Below are 21,851 nucleotides of genomic sequence, written 5' to 3'. Positions count from 1 at the left end.
GGTGGTGGCTGGGAATCAACGGCAACAGATTCCGTTCGCTGAGTGTTTATGGCAGGCGGGGGCTCAGCAGGTTGCCCGCATTTTCCCTGATTCCCCATAGGTGTTATATCATGTGCGCTGAAGCTGAGCAGGTGTCCCCACAAGGTGGTCAGTCCTGCCCTCTTGTAGACCATCTGTGGGAAAGGTCTGCTCCCTTTATGTTTCCATCGATTTAGCCGGGTCCACAATGCGATCTCGGAGCCTCCTCTCTCCCATGACGCTTGTCTATACTGGGAGAAGGGATGTCTGCCTTTGGGAACAGTCATGATGACAAAAGCTAATTGTATGCAACAGGGACTCTTTACTGCTTCCCACAACAAACCCCCATGGAGGCACCCTTATCCCTGCCCACCCCTCTTTTTTTTTTTTTTTTTTTTTTTTTAGAGATAGGGTCTTGCTCTGTTGCTCTGCTGGAGTGCGGTGGTGTGATCACAGCTCGCTGCAGCCTCGACCTCCTGGGTTGGAGCGATTCTCCTACCTGAGCCTCTCAAGTAGCTAGGACCACAGGCACACACCACTATGTCTGGCTAGTTTTTTACTTTTGTAGAGATGAGGTCTCACTATGTTGTCCAGGCTGATCTCGAACTCTTGGCCTCAAGTTATTCTCCTGCCTTGGCCTCCCAGAGTGTTGTGATTACGGACATGAGCCACCGTGCCTGCTCCCACACCCTTTTTCACAGACAAGGAAATGCGGGCACAATTCTGGGTTGGGGGTTAAGGGTGAGAAGCTTACATCTTTCCCCAGTCACATATGTTTTTCTTCCTTGGCTGGTGGATACACTTTTTTCTTTCTCCTCATGGCAGTCCAGTCCTGTAAATTGGGAAATGGTGGGGCAATTCGTATTTTCCACACAAGGAAACTGAGGCAGAGACCAGTGACCTGCCCAGCCTGTCCCAGCAGTGTGTAGTGAGGCTTTGCAGGTGCACCTGGAGCCGCCTCTTATTCCATCCCTTGGAAGTTGCATGGACTTGGACGACATGTGGACCCTTGCTGAGCCAGCGTGGGCTGCATAGTGAAGATCTGAGCGGGATCTGAGTGGGGCCCAGCAGAGACAGTGACGGAGGCTCCACAAGGGCAGGAGTTTTGTTCGTTTTGCTCACTGTGGTATCCATTTTTCCTAGAGCCTGGCGCGTAATAGGTGCTCAGTAAGACACTGAATACATGAAAGGATGAAAGCATGACCCGGCCTCTCCTTTGAGGATGTGGGCTTCCTGAATTCACACACCGCATGGTCTGGTCCTGTGTGCCCCAGCGCACGCACAGCAGATGCCTGCTGGATGAGCGGGTGCTGGCCACAGTATCTTTGCCCTGGGGCTAGTCCGTCCTAGCAAACGCTCCAACATGCTTTCTCTTCCAGAACTGAAACTCGAGAATGCCTTTTTTCTTCAGCATCTGAGCCCAATTTCCAAAAAGTGAAAATTGCTTGTAATTATGATACTTTTTGATCCTATGGATGTTTCCCTGTGATGATTATAATTACGTTATTTAGAGCTGTGTGCCAGTGGGTACCCAAGGGCAGGTCGGTTCTTGTTTGCAAATAGGGGAGACATCAGCATGTGTGCGGCAGCCTGGGGTTCTTTACACTGGAATGCATTTGGGGAGAATAGGCTTTCGTGGAGGCAGCTCTCTGGATAACTTGATTTGGCACTTTGATTCCAAAAGCACTTCATGCTTGGCCCTGGGCCTCTGCTTGCCTATAGAAGCTCATTTTTCCAAATGTATTAACATCTGTGTTTCGAATCAGGATCTGTAATCGCTTTAGCCTTTTTGGCAGGAGACAAAGAGAATTAATATTTTTCAGTTTGGTCATAAGCAGTCATCTGTAGCTGGGAAGAAAAGTGTCTGCTCAAATATTAACTCTAAGGATGAGGAATACAGGCTTACCAGGAAAATGATGTTTTAAAGGAGACAACCACAATTAATGAAGCTAGTTCAAGTTCAGATTGGAAGTAGGCATGTGGGTAAATACTCAAGGTTCTTCCAAACCCTGCTTCTTCCTTTGTCTTCCTATTGCCACCTCTGTCGGTGCCATATTCTTCTTTTTCCTCAGTAATGTCCATGGCTTTCCATTTTGCCACCCCAAGAAAGGAAGAAGGAAAGCTGACACCTGGCCTTGCATTCCAGCACGCAAGCCACCCTTCTCCTCCCGGGACCAAGGCAGGCATTGCTAATGGATCCCAGCCCTCTCTTTCCCTGGATCCTTGGTACAGGTCTCTAAATGAGGCAGCCACTGCCAATTGAGTGAAGCTGCCATCAAGTGAAACTGGTTTCAGGTCAGGTTTCTCAGAAGCTGACCCTCAGCTGAGGATTGTGTGGCTGTGAGAGTGAAGGATTAGAAAATGTTTCCAAGAAAGGCCTTTAGGAGCATCGGACAGTGGGGAGGTGGCGAGGCCAGGTGAGGGAGCGGGGCTGCTGCAGAGCACCCCGTAGGGTGACTTTGGCTCACTCTTCCTGCTAGAGGTTCTGGAGACAAAGGTGCACCCTCACCCTAGTCCCATCAAGAGAGCTGAAGTGTTTATACCCTGTCATTTGAGGCAGGGTTTCTATTTTCCATCCTCCACAGTAGTGACCTTTGGGGGTGGCTCATTCTCTGGGGTAAGGGCCATCCTGGGCATTTTAGGGCATTCAGTAGGAGCCCTGGCTTCTGCCCACCAGATGCCAATGACACATCCCCACACTCAGTTGTGAAACCAAAAATGTCAGCAGACCTTTTCAGGGTCCCATCTTTAACGGGTCTCTAACTAGGCCCTGGGGAAGAGTTAGGAGACAGTGCAGAATGGCGCTGACTGAGAAGCACAGGGTGGAGGGAGGGATGTCAGGTGCCTCTGGGTGACACAGCCGAAGCTGAACATACTTAAGTGGGAAGTGCTTCGACTGCCCTATCTTCTTCCCACCTTCCCATTCACCTTGCTCACGGCTACCTACCACCAAACACCAGCTGTGCAGCTCCTCACACACATCTGTCTGGGGTGGTGCTCAAACCCAGCTGTTGTCAGAACCTCCTGGAAATACATCGGAAGAGAAAAATACAGGTTCCCATGTTTAACCCCAACTAGTCAGGTGTAGGGCATGGAGTTTTCATCATTAACGTTTGAAAACAAGCTCCCAGGACTGGCTGTGTCCCTTTTGGGACCCACTGCACAATGAAAATGTTGGGCCCCTTGTCAAAAATGTATAAAGGATTTCAAGACAGCAACAGCACAGCATGAAACCAAGCTCGGAGTACTTCTGTGTGTTGGGCCCCGTGTGACTGCATGAGTCACACGCCCGTGAAGTCAGCCCTGGCCTTGCCATCTCCCTGGATATAGATGTCTGTTGATATCTGTGTTGATAGATATCTTTATACAGATACCTTTCAGCCCCAGCCTCATTTCCAGCAGTCTCCTGTACACGTAAACACGTGGAAACACAGACAGATCCTCGGAAACACAGACACAGCACATGGAAGCGCAGACATGCCTGGTTTCCCCCGTTTTAACACCTTACATCAAATAGGGTACAGTTTTCATAATTAAGGACCCAGTATCTGCATTTTTATTAATGAAAGTCAGTCATTTATTCTGGACCCCTTTGCTTTTACTTCTTGTCCTTCTGTCCTGTCCAGGACGCCACTTACCCTTCAGTGGCCACATCTCCTGGGGCTCCTCCTGCCTGTGTGTTTCTCTGGCTTTGCTTGTTTCAGAAGGTGACAGTCACCCAGCGTTTGCTAGGGAGTTGATGCAGAATCCTCTCCCACTATTGTTCAGTCTATCTCAGCCCCACCTATTTTAAAATTCAACCCGAATCCTTACGCTCTGGCTGTGGCTCGATGTCTTCTGAACTTGGGTGACCTGGGTCACAGCCACACGGGGTCCCCAGACGGGAGTCTTGTAACCCCTGGACTTTCAGCTATGGTGACCCTAGTGCCTGGCACAGACCACTCCACGTGGCTTTGCTTCTGGAGTGGAAACTAGATTATAAAAGCCTTTTTGGGGTGAAGATTCTTTGTCTCCTAACTCTTCCCCAGGGCCTAGGTAGGGGTGCTTTAAAGGTGGCACTTGAGGTATCCTCAGAAGCAGGCTCTTTCCCCTCCATGCTGTGGGCTTAGGGAGTGGGCTCAGCCTCCTGCTCTGGGGTTGAACCCACAGGTTCCAGAAGTGGGAGAGGGTGGGTGGGGGGTGGTTTGGGAGTTAGGTTTGCAAGTGGGATTGAGGGCTGGAACCAGGAGCCTCCCAAGAAACCTGTCATGGTCATTCTCCTTGGATAGCTTTCTCCAGCTGAGCCCTGCCTCCATCCCTTTCCCCTCGGGTGTTCCGCGTGCGGGGGCCCACGGCGCAGTAGGAAAAGCATCTCTGAAGCCCTAGTCTTGCTCTTTGATATAAGAGGGATCCTCCAGCTTCTCCTGCATCACTGGTGTTTGAGCCTTTTCTCTGCAGATGCCACCACAGGTTGTCCTGGCAGGGGTCCTTGCCATGTGTGTAAACAGCATTTCTCCTCCAGCCCATGTCTGGCTCCTCAGGGGGCGACTCCTGCCACGTCAGCCTCACCAGCTGCGACCTTGGACAGGGTCTCCACCTCTCCTCGGAGAGATGGACCAGCTGAGCCGCAGACCTCTAGGTTTCCCCTCCCCACACACCTTTCCCTATGCGGGAGCTCTGCTGGGAGCTTTCTCTGACCCATTGAGGAGTCGGAGTCAAGGCCCATGGAGAATTCCCCAGCTCCCTCACTCTCAGGAGACGGCCCCTCACCCTCAGGAGACGGCCCCCTCGCCCCCAGGAGACGGCCCCCTCACCCTCAGGAGACAGCCCTCTCGCCCTCAGGAGACAGCCCCTCGCCCTCAGGAGACGGCCCCCTTGCCCTCAGGTGCACCCCTCAGGAGCATAGTCTCCAGGAGGTTCTGACCGGCTTGAGTCCCAGGCCCGCAGTGTTCTGTTTTGACGATCTCTAAGCCTGCCTCACTTCCCCGCCCCCTCCAGGTGGTTCCTGGGGTCACCTCTCAGACAAACTACTTGCATTCAAGTCCTTGACTCAGGATCTGCCTCTAGGGTCACTGAAGCATGACAGAGGCCAAGTGTCCACCACACAGGGCAGCTGGGAGGGCTCCCTGGCAAGGGGCAGCTTTGGCACCGGCACAGCTCCTGGGACCTGGTGAGGGGCTACTAAGTGCAAGCGGACGTCCTCAGTCTGCCCCCTTCCTGGACCCCCCTGGCTTAAGGATGCTACCATGAGAATAAGTCTTAGACACCCCGTTCTAGCCCTTTCTGGAGGTTCCAACCCAGCCTCTGTTTTTGAGACTCTTGAATTTGGAAATTGCGTCACTTGTTTCTGTCTGCAAAGCACTGTCAAGTTTCTTTCCCCTTGTCTCCCTGCTTTGCTGCACTTTTTCTGTCTCTGGCTTTGGAATCTTAAAACAGCCTGTGGTTCTCTTAAAAAAAAAAAAAAGAGGTTGGAAAGATGACCCAGCTCGAAGACTGTATTTGTGGTGCTTGTTTATTCCTTGAGTGTGCTGCGTGAAAGGGGCTGAATTTACCTCATTCTATTTTGGTCTGGACCTGGAGGCTGGAGGAAATGCGGCCCCCAGGGGAAGTCTAGAAAGATGAGTCTCCCCGTCCGCCATGGCTGCCCGCCCGCCTCCACAGTGCCAGACGCAGGGAGCTGCCCATCCGTGTGGGATTTCCCCCACAGCCGTGTCAGAAGCTCTGCAGTGCCCCCAGGTTTTTCTGGGGGACCCCCCAGAGTTCTTGACGTTTCCCCAGAGTTCTTGATGTGTTCTGTGGGCTGGAATCCCGCTCGCGGCTCGGTTCCACTGGGTTTCCGGATGGATCATGCCTGGGTTGAATGGAATGGTTAGAGCCTTCAGTTTTCCAGAAATTCTGGGGCTCAAACCCTGGTATCTTAAGCAAAGAGTGACAAGAGTCGGGTCCAAAAGGAAATGTGAGGCATGTTTTCTTCCCAGCTGTTGCTCTCTGCCTGCCTGAGTCCTCTTGATTTTTTCCTGATGTGAGGAAAGAAGGTGGCTCTGAAGAGGTGACGGGGACAGGAAATGGCACTAAACCGGAAGCCCATGCAACCTGGCAGTTTCCAGCGGGGGGTCAGTTTGAGGTAATTCGACCGTCCCCTGGTTCCACAGCCAGGCCTGTGAAGGTGGAGGGTATGGAGGTGCCCAGGGGCTGATGAGGGTCTCCCTTCAACTAGCATGTGCAGCTGGGTGCCTATGGCCTGGGAGCGGGCGCCTAGTGGGGCATAGGGTGGGCTAAGGCCCCAGTGAACTGTGAGTCAGAGACATTTCTGGAGCTACTGGAATAATCTGAAAAAGTATTTACCATTTCTCTTTTAATAATATAAACTATTGGAAGTGAAACCGGAAAACCTCACTGGCTGTAAGGGTGCAGAGGATACCAGCACGTTTGTCCAGTGTGCATCCAAGGCCTGCTCTGTGCTAAGCTGTGTGCTTGGTGCAGAGCACCGGTGCAGAGGCTGCTCTAGGCAGGGCTGAACAAAATAGGGCTGGTTCTTGCTGACAAAAAGCTTCAAACCTGGCGAGGAAAGAGGAAAACCCAAAAAACGACACAAACAAACGGAAACTCCAGCCCAGATGGCGCAGGGGAGAGGACTTGGGCTTGGAGGGTGTCCGACGTGGATGCGCCAGTAGGAGGGCATCAGTGGACGCCTCCCTGGGGAGCTCAAGAACGGGCAGGTGTGAGGGAGGTGAAAAGGCAGGGAACAGTGTCCCAGGCAGTGGGAACAGCATGTGTGAAGGGCTGTGGTGGGCTAGAGACTGGCACAGATGAGGAGGGCTGGGTGGGAGGAGACTGTGAAGACAGGGGCCAGACCATCCAGGGCCTTACAGGTTGGGTGACCTGGAGTTGATAATAATGCCTCCTCTCTCTCCCCAGTTTCTCGGTTTGCACTGTCAGTACCATAGTCTTCTTTATCACAGAACACATTAGAGAGCTTTGGCTTTTTATCCTAAGAGCTGCTAAAGGGTTTGAAGCAGGGAAGTTAATTGCTCAGCCCCTGCAGGCTGCTGGGGCAGGGGGAGTGTGGGGTGAGAAGAGTGGAAGTGGAACCCTCGGGGTTCTCTGGGTGGCAGCTCTCCCTCCGCCATCAAACCATCACCGTGCAGGGCTGGCGCTTTGCTGGAACAGGGCTCTGGGCTGGCTCCATTCACTATCTGCATTTCCCTGAGCCTCAGTCCCACCTGTGAGAGAGGACAACAGTGCCTGCCTCTCAGGTGCCATAGGGTTCAGTGAGCTCGCTCGGGGCCTTGTTCTGAGATGGTTCCATCTTGAGTCGGGGTCAGCTTGCTGCAGTTGTGATCTTGCTTTAAAAGCCGAGGCAGCTTGAATCCCATGGTGGAAGATTCACGCTGACATTGAGGTTTGCTCCAACCAGCTGAGAGCCTTGAGTATGTGGCTCTGAGCTGGCGTCTTGAGCGTATCTTTCCATTTAACTCATTCTCAGAACAATCCTCATGGCTACCTCCATTTTATAAACTTAAGAACCTGATGGGCAGAGGCCGACTTGCTCAGGGTTACTCCACTGAGATTTAATTCCATTTTTCCTCAACCCAGAGCCTGGAGCCCTACAGCCTCCATCCCTGAGCACCCACTGTGGGAACAGAGGACCACTCTGGGGATTTCATCACAGAGAGGACTCCGGGCCCCTGACCTCCTGATTGTCTCTGCTGGTGGCTGTGTCTCAAACGAGGGAGAGCCTTCCATTTGTCGCCATGATTCTCGTCCCTCTTGACCCCCTGCCTCTGTGATCCGCACCTAGACACAAGTTTGAACGACTCATGACTGTGCTCCATTGCCGGAGCAGACATTTCTTTGCAGCAGGACTTCTCAGAGCCTTTAAAGAGCTAAGGTGCATGATGACATCTCTAAGGAGCAATGTGTCGTGTGGCGCTTCCCCACCTTATTTCACCACAGCGCATTTTGGATTTTTGACCCTCCCATTTTCCTCTCTTAGCTATCCTATTAATAAGTTGCAGTTTTTGAGATCTTGAAAAACTCCAAACCCTTTGTCTTGTGGGTGGAGAAACTGAGGGCTAGAACATAAGGGCCACTGACTCGCTTTCTGACTGTGACAATGCTGGCCTCCGGGCGCTGGATGGGTGTCTTCCTGACCTTCCCATGAGTGGCTGGGCGGGTGCTGTCCGCAGTCAGCTAGCCCTGCCCAGAGGGAGACAGACAGCCGGGGGGTGGGTGAGAGGGCCGTGGGTGGCCACCCGAGCTCCGTCTGGGGCAGGAGGATATTGTGCCTCTTTCTGTATTTTTCCACCTTACTCCCCAGAGCTTTAATTTTAGACTTCCTGGATATACACCATCTTCAAGAAAGTGTATTTTAAAAAAGCCTTGGACCTCCCTGACTTCATCTTCCCGTCTGGGGGATGCCAGGGACTGTTCTATGATTTGGCAGGAAAGTAGGGCATTCCCTGAAACTGAGGTGGGGGAGCCTGGGCCCCGGGCTGGGTCCTGCCCAGCCTACAGCTCAGGAGGGGCACCCCTTGGACCCGGGAGCTGGCTGCCAGGGTGGGGCCGGCTTCCTCCTGGGCTCCTTTGATCTCCTTCCCGGGCTTCCCTGCAGGCCGGGGTTGCTGCTGGGCTGACTCCAGGTGCGCGGCGGGTTGCAGTTTCCCGGCCTGACACCACAGCCACAAGCCTGTGCTCCCTCCATGACATCATGCTAGCCTGGGAATGCTCTGGCTGCGCTCGCTGGCTCGCTCTCTTGCTCCTTTTCTTCTGAGGAATATCCTTGCGGCCCAGCAACTATTCACAACACGCAGGCCTTCAGAATGTCCAGCCTGCAGTTTTCCAAAGAGCAGCAGGGTGAGGCGAGGGTGAGAGTCAGACTAGCGGTCAGGGAGAGTCAGCTGGGTCTGCGAGTGGCAAAGCCTGTGATCTCCACCCCTGCTTAGAACTCCTCCCGGCTTCCCAGCGCTCAGCAAGACCTGACCTCCCCCGGCCAGAGGCCCTGCAGGGGACATCACGTACCTGTGCTCTCTCCTCGCTACTTTCTCATCATGATTTCTATATTCAGTTCTCTCTGCCAGGAACGCTTTTCCCTGCCCTTTTAGCTGTGTTAGCGCTGCTCATCCTCTGAGCCCCGACAGGAGATGTTTCTGTGGAACGTCCTTCCCGCACACCCTCACACCTCACATCTAGTCCTTTTCTTTTGTCTTGCTCACCCAGAGGACTCTTCCCTCCTTCACGCCACTTAATTAGGGTTTGAATGACCCTCTTTTGTGCTACGCACGCCCAGCCTCTGGACCCGGAGCTCCATCTCTGGCTGCCGTTGTGTCTCTGGCTCCTAGCAGAGCACCTGTGGAGAGGAGGCGTTTCAGTGTGGATCTCAGGAGAGCAACTATTCGTTCCTCTAGCTGCTGTAACAAGTGACCGCCAACTTAGTGGCTTAAGACAACACACATTTATTCTCTTAGAGTTTGGGAGGTCTAAAGTCTGAAATGGGTTTTACTAGGCCCACATCAGGGTGTCCGTAGGGCTGCATCTTTTCTGGAGGGCCTAGGGGAGGATCTGTTTCCTTGCCTTTTCTGGCTTCTAGGAGACAGAGCCCCCCTTTCTTGGCTCAAGGTCCCCAGCCGCAGTCACACCACACTGTTCCCTGCTTTCACTGTCACCTCTTATTCTCTGGCCTCCTGCCTTCCCCGTTATCAGGACCCTTATGATTCTTTTGGGCCCATGAGGATAATCCAGGATAATCTCCCAACTCAAAAATCTTTCATTGCATCCGCACAGTCCCTGCTGCTGTGGAAGGTGGCATACCCACAGCTTCCGGGATCAGGACCTGGGAGGTGGCATACCCACAGCTTCTGGGAAGGTGGCATACCCACAGCTTCCGGGATCAGGACCTGGAAGGTGGCATACCCACAGCTTCTGGGATCGGACCTGGAAGGTGGCATACCCACAGCTTCTGGGATCAGGACCTGGGAGGTGGCATACCCACAGCTTCTGGGATCAGGACCTGGGAGGTGGCATACCCACAGCTTCCGGAAGGTGGCATACCCACAGCTTCCGGAAGGTGGCATACCACAGCTTCCGGGAAGGTGGCATACCCACAGCTTCTGGATCAGGACCTGGGAGGTGGCATACCCACAGCTTCCGGGATCAGGATGTGGAAGATGGCATACCCACAGCTTCTGGAATCAGGACCTGGAAGGTGGCATACCCACAGCTTCCGGGATCGGACCTGGAAGGTGGCATACCCACAGCTTCCGGGAAGGTGGCATACCCACAGCTTCCGGGATCAGGACATGGAAGGTGGCATACCCACAGCTTCCGGGAAGGTGGCATACCCACAGCTTCCGGGATCAGGACATGGAAGGTGGCATACCCACAGCTTCCGGGAAGGTGGCATACCCACAGCTTCCGGGATCGGGACCTGGAAGGTGGCATACCCACAGCTTCCGGGATCGGACCTGGGAGGTGGCATACCCACAGCTTCCGGGATCAGGACCTGGGAGGTGGCATACCCACAGCTTCCGGGATCAGGACCTGGGAGGTGGCATACCCACAGCTTCCGGGATCAGGACCTGGGAGGTGGCATACCCACAGCTTCCGGGATCAGGACCTGGGAGGTGGCATACCCACAGCTTCTGGGAAGGTGGCATACCCACAGCTTCCGGGATCGGGACCTGAGAGGTGGCATACTCACAGCTTCTGGGATTGGACCTGGAAGGTGGCATACCCACAGCTTCTGGGATCAGGACCTGAGAGGTGGCATACTCACAGCTTCTGGGATTGGACCTGGAAGGTGGCATACCCACAGCTTCCGGAATCGGATCTGGAAGGTGGCATACCCACAGCTTCCGGGATCAGCACCTGGACGTGTCTGAGGGGGTGTTATTCTGCCTACCGTATCATCTGAAGTGTGTTTTCCTTTTTTTGATGGTGGGCCTGGGCCAGCCCTGTGCTCTCCTGCCCTGCCTCCTCTAACTTGGGTGGGGCCCCTGGAGACAGCTTTCTGTGCTTCGAGTAACCTCTGGCCTGGGACCTGCTGCTCCCAGTGGAGGCCTGTCCTGAGCCTCCCTGCCCCTCATTTTTTGGTACAATTCCCATCCCCATGTAATAGGTGGTATTAAGGTGATATTAAGTGGGGATGCAGATTGTACTGACCTCATTGGAGATGGGAGAGTGTCCCTTAAGAGACTTGTGTGCAGTAGGTGCCCAGGACAAGGTATCAGGGTACTGAGGGCCCCTGTCCACCAGCCAGGTGATTCCAAATGCAGCCCTTCCAAACCTGGCTTGCACCAGCTCCCTGAAGGTGGTGGGGGGCTATGTCTGAAGGTAGCAGAGGGGGAGATCAGGCTGGCTCTCAGGCTGTGATGGCGAGAAGATTTTTCATTACACTGCCCTAAATTATGGCCCAGAACTGGTGTGTCTAATCCTTGTTCAGCCACCAGCTGCCCATGCGTAAGACAGAAACTCTCTGATCTTCCAAGCTGAAAATTAAAATGACCAGAATGGATTTCCAAGGGCCTGTTCTGCTCCTAAGACCCTGGATGGCTGGGCCCAGGGGCAGGAGGCTGAAGGAGCCCTGACGGTGGGCACAGACAGGACATGGACTATCCCAGGCAACGAGGCAGTGTGCACTGCATGGCCATGTTGGAATTTGTGTTTCCTGTGGCTCCAACACCTGCCTGGGTGCCTCAGGGCCAGAGAGATCCTCAGACTCCTAACTCCGCTGTGTTTTGCCCTGGGGGAGTTTCAGGGCCAGCTTCCCTGGGATCTGTTTTTGTGCTGAGGCCCTGGTCCTGTATCCCACATGGGAGTCTTACTCCCCTGGGAGTGGGGTGGTGGGTGAAGGCCCATGAGAATCAGTCTCTAAATAGCCTCTAGGAAGGTAACCAGAGGCCAAAAAAAGGACTTCCTGTCTTCCCACGTTTGAGATTTTAAAATATTCCCTTTTCCATTGTGGTAGAACTTTCCAGGGGAAGGTGGGCTGGGAGACAGTGGAAATGAGCCTGGGGATATGCGGTTCCTCCTCCTGCTCCCTCTAGAATTAGATTTCAGCTGGTTCACCTGGGTGTCCCTGGGAGGAGGCACCTGAAAGCCCAGCAACGCACTGTCCCCAGGCTGGTGGTTAAATATTAACGTCTCTCAGTGCTGCGGCATCGGGGTCACCAGCGGCTCATGCCTTGTAGAGCAGGGCTATGGGAGAACCCAATTTCAGAAGAGAAGACAAAACGACTTTTGGGGTCTTGCTATTTCTTTAATCAGAAACAGCCTGAGAAAGTGGAAGGATCATCAAGTTTATAGACAAAAGACGTGTAGCCTGTCTCCTGGCTCTGCTGCCTTTCTGTGAGATTAGAGGAGGGGCAAAAACTGTCCGAACCCAGGAAAGAAGGTGAGAGCCAGGCTTGCCACCTTACCTAGGTTTGTTCTGCTGATCAAGTATAACATGGAAATATGTTGCCCCATACAGATCTAGCTTTTTCCAGAAATAGGACGTGCTTACTAAATTGAGACATGTGTTAGCTTGTAAAGGGAAGCAAAATATTTCACAGTGAATTGCTGCTGCCACTCTGGTCTGTATGCATATAAATGTTTCATGCAGATGTGTGTATACTTTAAAACAATTATTAGCATAATGGCACCTATATTTGGGGCACTATGTTTGGGGCTTAGATTGGTCTTACCCATTTTCAAAAAATAACTTTATTAAGATATAAAGTGTATAATTCAGTGATTTTTGGTACATTCTGAGTTGTGCAACCAACACCACTGTCTAATGTTAGAATGTTTCCATCACCCTGAAACTCCATACCCACTAGCAGTTACCCCCATTTTCCCTACCTCTCTAGCTGTTGGCAGCCACTCATCTTTCTTTTTTTCTCTTTTTTTTTGAGATGGGGTCTCGCTCCATCACTCAGGCTGGAGTGCAGTAGCGTGATCACAGCTCACTGCAGCCTCCGCCTCCTGGGCTCAAGCGATTCTCCTGCCTCAGCCTCTCGAGTAGCTGGGACTACAGGCATGTACCACCATGCCTGTTTAATTTATATATATATTATTTATTTATTTATTTATGAGATGGAGTTTCGCTCTTGTTTCCCAGGCTGGAGTACAATGTCGTAATTTAGTAGAGATGGAGTTTCTCCATGTTGGTCAGGCTGGTCTTGAACTCCCAGCCTCAGGTGATCTGCCTGCCTTGGCCTCCCAAAGTGCTGGGATTATAGGCATGAGTCACTGTGCCTGGCCAATTTTTATATTTTTTGTAGAGACGGGGTTTTGCCATCTTGCCCAGTCTGGTCTTGAACTCCTGGTCTCAAGCAATCTGCCCACCTCTAACTCCCAAAGTGCTGAGATTATAGGTGTGAGCCACCATACCTGGCCCTACTTTCTGTCTTTATGGATTTGCCTATTTGGGACATTTCATAGAAATGAACTCATATACTATGCAATCTTTTGAGTCTGACTCCTTTTTCTTAGCATAATGATTTCAAGATTCATCTGTGTTGTAGCCTTTATCAGAACTTCAGTTTTTAATGCAAATAATATTCTGTTGTATCAATTTACTGTATTTTGTTTATCTGTTCGTGAGTTGATGGACACTTTGCTGTTTCTACCTTTTTGGCTGTGAATAATCCTGCTATGAACATTGGTGTGTAAGATTTTGGGTGCACATATATTTTAATTGCTTCTGTGAGTAGTCGAATTGCTGGGTCACATGGTAATTCTACATCTGACATTTTGAGACACCACCATACTGTTTTCCAGAGTGGTTGCCCCGTTTTCCAATCCTACCATTAGTGTATGAGAGTTCTGCTTTCTCCACTTCCTTGCCAGTAACACTAGTTATCATCTGTGGTTTTGGCTCTGGTCATCCTAGTGGGTGTGAAGTGCTGTCTCACTGTGGTTTCAATTTATGTTTCGCTAATGGTTGATGATGTTTAGCATCTTTTCATGGCTCACTGGCCATTTGCACGTCTTCTTTAGGAAAACATCTGTTCAAATCAGCCTTCTCTATTTTGGGAGTCACTGGCATGCTAGCTTTACAATATGGGTTTCAAACTCTCCCTCTTCCATGTTCTTGATCAAATTATATAAGAAAGAATTATCTGTTGGTAATTTGCAAAATTTGTGGTTATAAAACCAACTGGGGTATGGGGGTGGGAAAGACCTTCCTATTTCAATTTCTTTTGGGCAAATCAAAATTTTCATTTCTTTTTGCACCAATTTTTGCATTTTGCATTTTCCCAGAAGTTTACATCCTACAAATTCTGTTTCTTAAACACTTTCCTATCATATTTCCACCTTGTCAACAAGTGTAGCTTTATAGGGTCCTTTGAAGCGACTGTGCAGGGCTTTGTTGCCTTGGACGTGCCATAATGTTTTTACCAGTCCTTCTCACTGGATGGTTAGTTTTCAGTTTTTCTGTTATAAACAATGTGACTGTTGTTTGGGTTATGTATCTCTGAAACTAACCACTCACATGTAGTGGCTTAAAACAACATTGTTTTATTGCTCAGGAATTTAGGCAGGGCTTAGCTGGGTGGTTCTTCTACTCTTTCTGGTGTCTTCTGTGGTCACTGATGGAGCTAGGAGCTTGACTAGGTCTGGAAGGCCCAAGATGGCACCTCACTGGGGATTGATTTGGTTTCTCTCTCTCTCTCTCTCTGGTTTATAGATCCTTATCCTCCATGGCCTGTGCCTCCTTCCCCTCCACGTGGTCTCTTCCTTTAGCAGTGTAGTCAGATTTCTCGATTCAGTGGCTTGCTTCCCAGAGGGCAAACATAGAAATGATAGGCTTCTTAAATCCTAATCCTGAGCCTGGCAGGGCCTCAGTTCCACTGGGTCCTACTGGTCACAGCAGATTACATGGTCAGTCCAGACTTCAGAGGTAGGGAACAGACTCCACAAGTTTATGGGACAGCAGCATCTGCGTACAGAGACAAGGAATTATTGGTAGCCGTATTTGCAGAAAATCTAACACTACTGTGAACATAGTACACTTTTCTGACAGATTTTGGAGTCCAAGGTAAACGTGCTTGGAATGGACATGTAGTCTGTTGACTGGAGAACTGTGGGCAAGTCACGTAACCTCTGGGGCCAAGACATGTAAAGTCCCCATCCTAGGGTTTCCTGAAGTTTAGCAGAGAGTAGACACCAACACTAATACACCTTGTAATAACTACATTTCAGGAGCATCTGGGAGTTTGCTGCCAGGCTGGTCTTAACTTGGCTCTTCCTAATCATTGAAAAAGATGGCATTATTCTCATTTTACTTAAGAGGAAACCAAGACACAGGAATTATCTGGCATAACCTTGCCTTATCCCTTCTCCATCACCTGGGTTTCATCCCTCTCTAGTATTTTCTCTGTCTGTGATGACAACACGTATCATACAGGATTCGACATATTCCTGTGTGTCTCTTGTCCCCAGGTGAGTGGAAGAGGTGGCAGGGTTTAAGCGTTCAGGTTCTTGAGTCAGGTTTCCTGCGCTGTCGCCTGGTTCTGCCACTTATCAGGTGTGTCACTGCAAACAATTGGCTTCTTTTCACTGACCCCGACTTTTCTCATCTGTAAAACGGTAACAGGACTTTGACCATTTCAAAGGGCTGTTGGGGAGATTCGGAGAACCAAAGTGTGGAAAGCACCGAGATTCTCAGCAGTGGCGAAGGTGAAAGAACGCATTTAGGTTCCTCAAGGCCTTTCACCCTGAGCCTTCCCTGCCTCTTCTCTCACCTGGGCTGGGCCAGGGAGGCCAATGTGTTCAAGGTAAATAAAAATGTCTCAAAGGGCTCCTTCAGTGCTCTCCTGGTTGTAAGAACCAGTGTTCTTTTGTGATGCTCGAGGTGGCAGCTAGAAATTCCCCCTCTCCCAGCTGTCAGACTGGACCTGGCTGCTGAGTAATTCCTTCCTTGTCCTTCCCATGAGGTCCAACCTCACACCTGGGCTCTCAGTCTGAAGGCAAAGCCCGTGTTAGCATCTCACACTTGACCCATCTCAGCAAGGCTCCCGTCTCCCGGTGCCTTCCAATGAAGATTTGGCTCTCCTAAACGTGCCTGGGACACATTGCAAACTATGACTTGAAGGAGGGGAGTTGACGCATTCACTCTGATTCATGGATGAGTCAGCGCTGGCCTGTAGCATCTGGCCTCAGTGTCATAGCCTGCAATAAGAGAATGCTCAGTATCGTTTGGCGAGGTGTTCTCTGTTTAAAGACCTCACTCTGTTCCTCTGGTTACCATTCATTGTTTCACTGTCCTCGAGGGCCTGTCCAGATTATCTGGTCACATTTTCCTGCTAATAACAATTTTCCAGCAAAATCACCACCTGGGATTGTGACTTCTGTGCTGGGGTGTGGATATTTCCTACAGGGGCCTTGGGAGCCTGATTCAGTAGGAGAAGTTGTTTCAACTTGGAGTAGTGCTTCTTGTCTCATCTGCTAATTGTTGAGAATAGCTAATGGTTCATTGACAACCTTGGTAGCTTTTCAAAGCCAGGAAAGTCATCCAGGCAAACTGGAGATAAGACAGCAGGAAATTCTTGTTTATAAGTTTAAAATCTGTGTAAACATCCCCAAAGCCAGCCTGAAACTACCTCTAAAAGAGCATGGGGAAGAAGAAGTTAATGAGTCATGAAAAATCATCTCATTATTTTAATTCAGTTTGGATGTGAAAGGCAAACTTAGGGTCTTCAAAGTCCTGTGTGGCTCTAAAAAGACTTCCTTGCTTCTGTCATCTCTCTGTGCTTGAGAGAGGAATGAGTCCTTTACAATCTTTAAAAAACAAAAACAAAAACCTCATTCCTCATAGTCCTGGAGACTGGGAAGTCCGGCAGGGTCAGTGTCTGGTGAAGGCTGCCCTCTGCTTCAAGATGACACCTTGTTGCCGTGTCCTCACGTGGCCAAAGGTGGAAACGCAAAAAGGGACCAGACTTGCCCAAACTCGTTCATAAATACATCAATCCATCCCCAGTGGCCTAATCACCTCCTAAAGGGCCCACCTCTTAATAATGATGCATTGGGGATTTTCAACATCAGTCTTGGGAAGGACAAAACATTGAAACCACAGCGATAACAGAATTAAGCATTTTCTGAATCAGGTTCTGGGGGTTGTTAAAAAGGAGAGTTTGGGGGGGCATGGGATGAGGTGACTCCTGCCCCCATCTTTGGTCCTGGTGATGCTGTCCATTGTTGTGGGGTGCCCACCCTCCCATGGCTAGGAGTGGGCACATGACTTGACCGGGCCAACTGGATTCTCTCCCCCAGAGTTTTGGGTGGAGAGAGGCCCAGAGGGAAAAGCAGCTCCGATTTGTTCCTTCTGTGCTTGTGCCTGAGAAAATTGCCCTGTGCCCTCGCACCTGCCTTGGTTCCTGTCTGTTTCTGACTCTGGTTCTTCTTCCCTGTGTAGGGTTCTCCGGGTCTGTTAATCTCCCAGTACTCACTAACATTACAGATCTGTTTCCCATGTGCTTTCTCTGAGCCTTGTTCACATTGATGTGCCTGATGAATGTCTGACAGATTATGGCATGCAGCAGAAGGATGATCTAGCAGACCTCACAAACCTAGAGTTGTCCAGGTCAGACAGGAAGATAAATAGGGGTGGTTTTCCACAGTGTTAGTAGGGAGAGCTGGGGGCTGGAGCCAACTGGAGATGTTTGCCTCATCAAAGGGACATCGGTGGCTCAGCTCCTGCCTGTGGTTTAGTGGGTTACATTCCAATGAGGTTGACTGGTGAAAGGCTCTGAAAAGGCAGTGTCCAGAAGAACTGTCTTTGTGTATGGTTGCAAGCTTGGGCTTGCAGGTAGCCTGGTTGGTTTCCAGTCCTGCCTGGACTGTCCTAGTGGTATAACCCTGGGCAAATAACTCAAACTTTCGGAGCCTGAGTTTTGAGTTCTGCACAATGGCATGGGGAATATTATCTACCCCACATAGTATTGTAAGAACTAAGTGACATGAGACTGGTCAGGCATTTCAACCCGGAGCCTGGCACATGGTAAGTGCTCCATAAAGGGTATGTCTGCCATCTTTACGTGTGAGCAGAGAAGATTCACTGTAATCCCCAGGAAGATTAGATGACTCCAGGTATGATAGAGACTGTTGTTGCCCTGGGGCAGGGACCAGTGTCACGTTGTTCATCATTATGCCTTGGTTTCTGGTACAACACAGAGGTATAAACATTCTAGTTGGCTATTAAAGGACTTAAAGTATTGAAACTTTGAATCTTTATTAAAAGTGTGCAAGAAATGTTATGAAGATTTTTCATACTAAATTTCTACTATCCAGAAACATAACAATCCACTTATCTACCCACTTATTCATCTACTCATCTACTCATTCATCCATCCATCCACCCATCTACCCATCCACTCATTCACCTACCTGCCCACCCATCTACTCATCCATCCATCCACCCATCCACCCAACCACCCACTCATCTACCCATCCATTCACTTATCCATCCATCCATCCATCCATCCATCCACTCATTCACCCATGTACCCATCCATCCACCCACCTATCCATCCATTCACTCATTCACCCACATACCCATCCATCCACCCACCTATCCATCTACCCATCCATCCACCCTCCATCCCCTATCGAGTTAATTATGATTTTACCCATTTTGCTACTGTAAAAAGTGAGGAAGAGAGAATGAAAGGATTTTCACTATTAATACCATCAGTCCAGAGATTCACCTCCTACCTCTTGGTGGGCTCAGGAAGATGGTGCACGTCCTGGAAATGAACTTAGGGTTGTGGGAATTGAATGAGACAGCGTAGTGTTGAGCCTGTGGGACAGTATCTGGCACATGGTGAATAGTTCAGTCACTATCAACTTCTGCTCTCTGAGACTCTTCCAGCAACACGGAGGCTGCATAATCCCTGTCTTCCTGTACTCTGTCCCGCTGGGATGCCCCTAACAATTTGTGGGGTGATATCGCCTTGTAACAGCTGCCTGTTCCCTGCATGTGTCTCTTTGTAGCTCTTCTGCACTCTCTTTCCTCACCACAACTACTGAGGGGTCTTTGTGCCTGGATCTTGGTCTGATGTTCCCACTTGTGGGGGACCAGTGGACTCTTTCCCTCCCCTCCCACCCCATGAGGCTCTGCTTCCCATCTGTTGGGGAAGCTGAGCTGTGACCTGGCTGACGCAAAGCCTGTGTCTCTCCTCCTCTCTCGCAGGGAATCGGATCTCTTCCTGCTCGACAGCCGCACCCTCTGGGCCTCGGAGGAGGGCTGGCTGGTGTTCGACATCACAGCCACCAGCAACCACTGGGTGGTCAATCCGCGGCACAACCTGGGCCTGCAGCTCTCGGTGGAGACGCTGGATGGTGAGTCCCCCAGCCACTGCCACCACCAGTCCTAATGCAGCCTGTGCTCCTGGACTTCAGGAGGGTGTCAGCAGTGCTCATGCTTGCCTCACTATAAACAGGCTTCCCCACCCCTCCCAACCAGTACTCCATGTGCAGACTTTTGATCCAAACCGGAAGCAGCCCCTTCCCCTCTTTCCATGAGAACATTACATGTTTGGCCATAGCAGAATTGGGTAAGGCTTCATTACACAAAGGGTGGTCCCACATCAGCAGGGGTGAGGGCAGCCCTCTTATGAGAAATGCATAAACCTGGGCCCTTCCCAGACCTGCTGCATCAGAACCTGCACTTTAACTAGAGCTCCAAGGTGACACCACCGGACACAGGACATTCTGGACTGTCCGTGAACTGCAGGGTGTTTAGCAGCATCCCTCGTCTCTTACTCACTAGATGCTAGTAGCATCTCCCAGTTGTGACACCCAAAAATGTCTCCAGACATCACCAGATTGTCCCCTGTGGGACAAAGTTGCCCTCATGCAAGGCATTAGTCCCTTCCACATTAGAACCTGAATGTGGGTCTGAGTCCCCAGTTCCTGGAGAATCCATTGTGAGTCTGCCCTCCCCCACACCTCTCATTCCCACCACAGTTCTGCCTCCTTTGAGAAGGAAAGAAGGAAGGATGGTGAGTGGGGAAGTGGGAATGGGCTTCTCTATGCTAATTTTCCCCCACCCCAAACAGATAACAAATGGTATCTTGTAGCTTGACTTTGCTTAAAATTCAGTGGTGATGGTTTCCAGCTGTGTAGCTTCTTCCTTCCACCAGTTTTATGAACAAACATTTTTTTTCATTTATTTTTGAATAAACACCTTCGCAATGTTTGCCTTTGGAGCTATGAGCGATACATGTGTAACACGAAATAGTTTCCCTCCCACTTTCTTCTCCAGCTGCTGAGTTCCACTTCCCAGGGACAATTGCTGTTTCCTTCTTTTCAGAGATGCTCTCTGGGTATTTCAGAAATTACATGGAGATTCAGCTTTCAGTTTTTCCCCCTCCCATAAATGGTGGCCTGGCATATACAGTGTTCTCCAACTGATGACTTATCTCAGAGATTGGTCCTGTCAGCCATTAAAGAGCTTCCTTGTTCCATGTGTTTTGTGTCCATGTAGCTCTGCCACCCACACACACTGTGGCGTTGGACAATTTCCCTAGCCTGTCAGAGCCTGGGCTTTCTCATCTCCAGCATGCAGGTGATGAGAGGGTTTGGGCTATTGGGTTGTTACAAGATGTAATGGGTTATTATGGGAAGAGTTTTTAAAAATAGTGCCTTAATGTGCATGGGATCTTCCCAGGCATCTTGGTAAAATGCAGATTCTGATTCAGCTGGCCTGGGGCAGAGGAGTCTGTGTTTTCAGACAGCCACCAGGTAACAGAAGCTGCTGGTCCCTGGACCATGCTTTGAGTAATGAGGCTTAGAACAGGACCTAATTGTCATACACATGTAAAGGAGAGCAGTCATCATCATCATCATCATCACCACCACCATCATCATCATAACTGACTTACCCAGCTCTCCTGGGATGGATGCCTAGGTGTTTTCTAGTCTTTTGGTCTCACAAACAGGGCTTCAGTGGGAAACCTCAGTGTGTAGGTCATTTTTCATTTGAGTGTAACTCTAGGACCAGTTCCTGAAGGTGGTGTTGTCTATTTGTAGTTTTTTTTTTGTTTTCTTGTTTTGTTTTGTTTTTGTTTTTGTTTTTTGAGATGGAGTCTCACTGTGTCACCCAGGTTGGAGTGCAATGGCACGATCTCGGCTCACTATAACCTCTGCGTCCTAGGTTCAAGTGATTCTCCTGCTTCAGCTGCTTGAGTAGCTGGGACTACAGGCACCTGCCACCACACCTGGCTACTTTTTCTATTTTTAGTAGAGACAGTGTTTTACCGTGTTGGTCAGGCTGGTCTTGAACTCCTGACCTCAGGGGATCTGCCCGCCTTGGCTTCCTGAAGTGCTAGGATTACAGGCACAAGCCGCCGTGCCTGGCCTATTTGTAGTGGTTTTGTTTTTTATTATACTTTAAGTTCTAGGGTACATGTGCATAAAGTGCAAGTTTGTTACATATGTATACTTGTGCCATGTTGGTGTGCTGCACCCTATTTGTAGTTTTGATAGATAATGTCAGTTTGGCCTCTTTAGAGGCCATTCCACTTGCGTCTCCACCAGCAGTGCGTGAGGATGCCTGTTTTCCCATTGTTGCCAGTTCAAGTTCTCAAACGTAGATTTTTGCTAATCCAACAGATAACAAATGGTATCTTGTAGCCTGACTTTGCTTTTTTTCTTATTCTGTGTGAGGTGGGGAATTTTTTTCATGTGTGCCATTTGCAGTTTCTTCCTACACATGGTATGTTCATATCCTCTGCCCATTGTTCTGGTAGGTTTTGGTCTTTTTCTATATGATTTTGGTTCTTTGCAGTTTGAGCAGCAAACATTTCCCCAGTTTTTCAGTTTAATTTTTACTTTGCGTATGCTGGATTTTGCCACGTAGATTAAGACAG

At 50.2% G+C, this 21,851-nt stretch overlaps 1 protein-coding gene across 1 annotated transcript in view; it reads left to right on the top strand.

Annotated features, from left to right (window-relative positions):
* Positions 1–21,851, top strand: part of BMP7 (bone morphogenetic protein 7) — a 98,738-nt gene that overhangs the window by 43,546 nt on the left and 33,341 nt on the right. Inside the window, exon 3 of the mRNA XM_033186818.1 lies at positions 19,172–19,320. Within this exon, the coding sequence (XP_033042709.1) occupies positions 19,172–19,320 (149 nt within the window). The remainder of the gene's footprint in view (positions 1–19,171; positions 19,321–21,851) is intronic.

The sequence above is a fragment of the Trachypithecus francoisi genome, unplaced genomic scaffold, assembly GCF_009764315.1.
Source record: "Trachypithecus francoisi isolate TF-2019V2 unplaced genomic scaffold, Tfra_2.0 Lachesis_group21, whole genome shotgun sequence".
NCBI classification, from domain to species: Eukaryota; Metazoa; Chordata; class Mammalia; order Primates; family Cercopithecidae; genus Trachypithecus; species Trachypithecus francoisi.
Note: the sequence above shows the minus strand (reverse complement) of the source record. Positions and strands in the feature narration are given on the sequence as shown.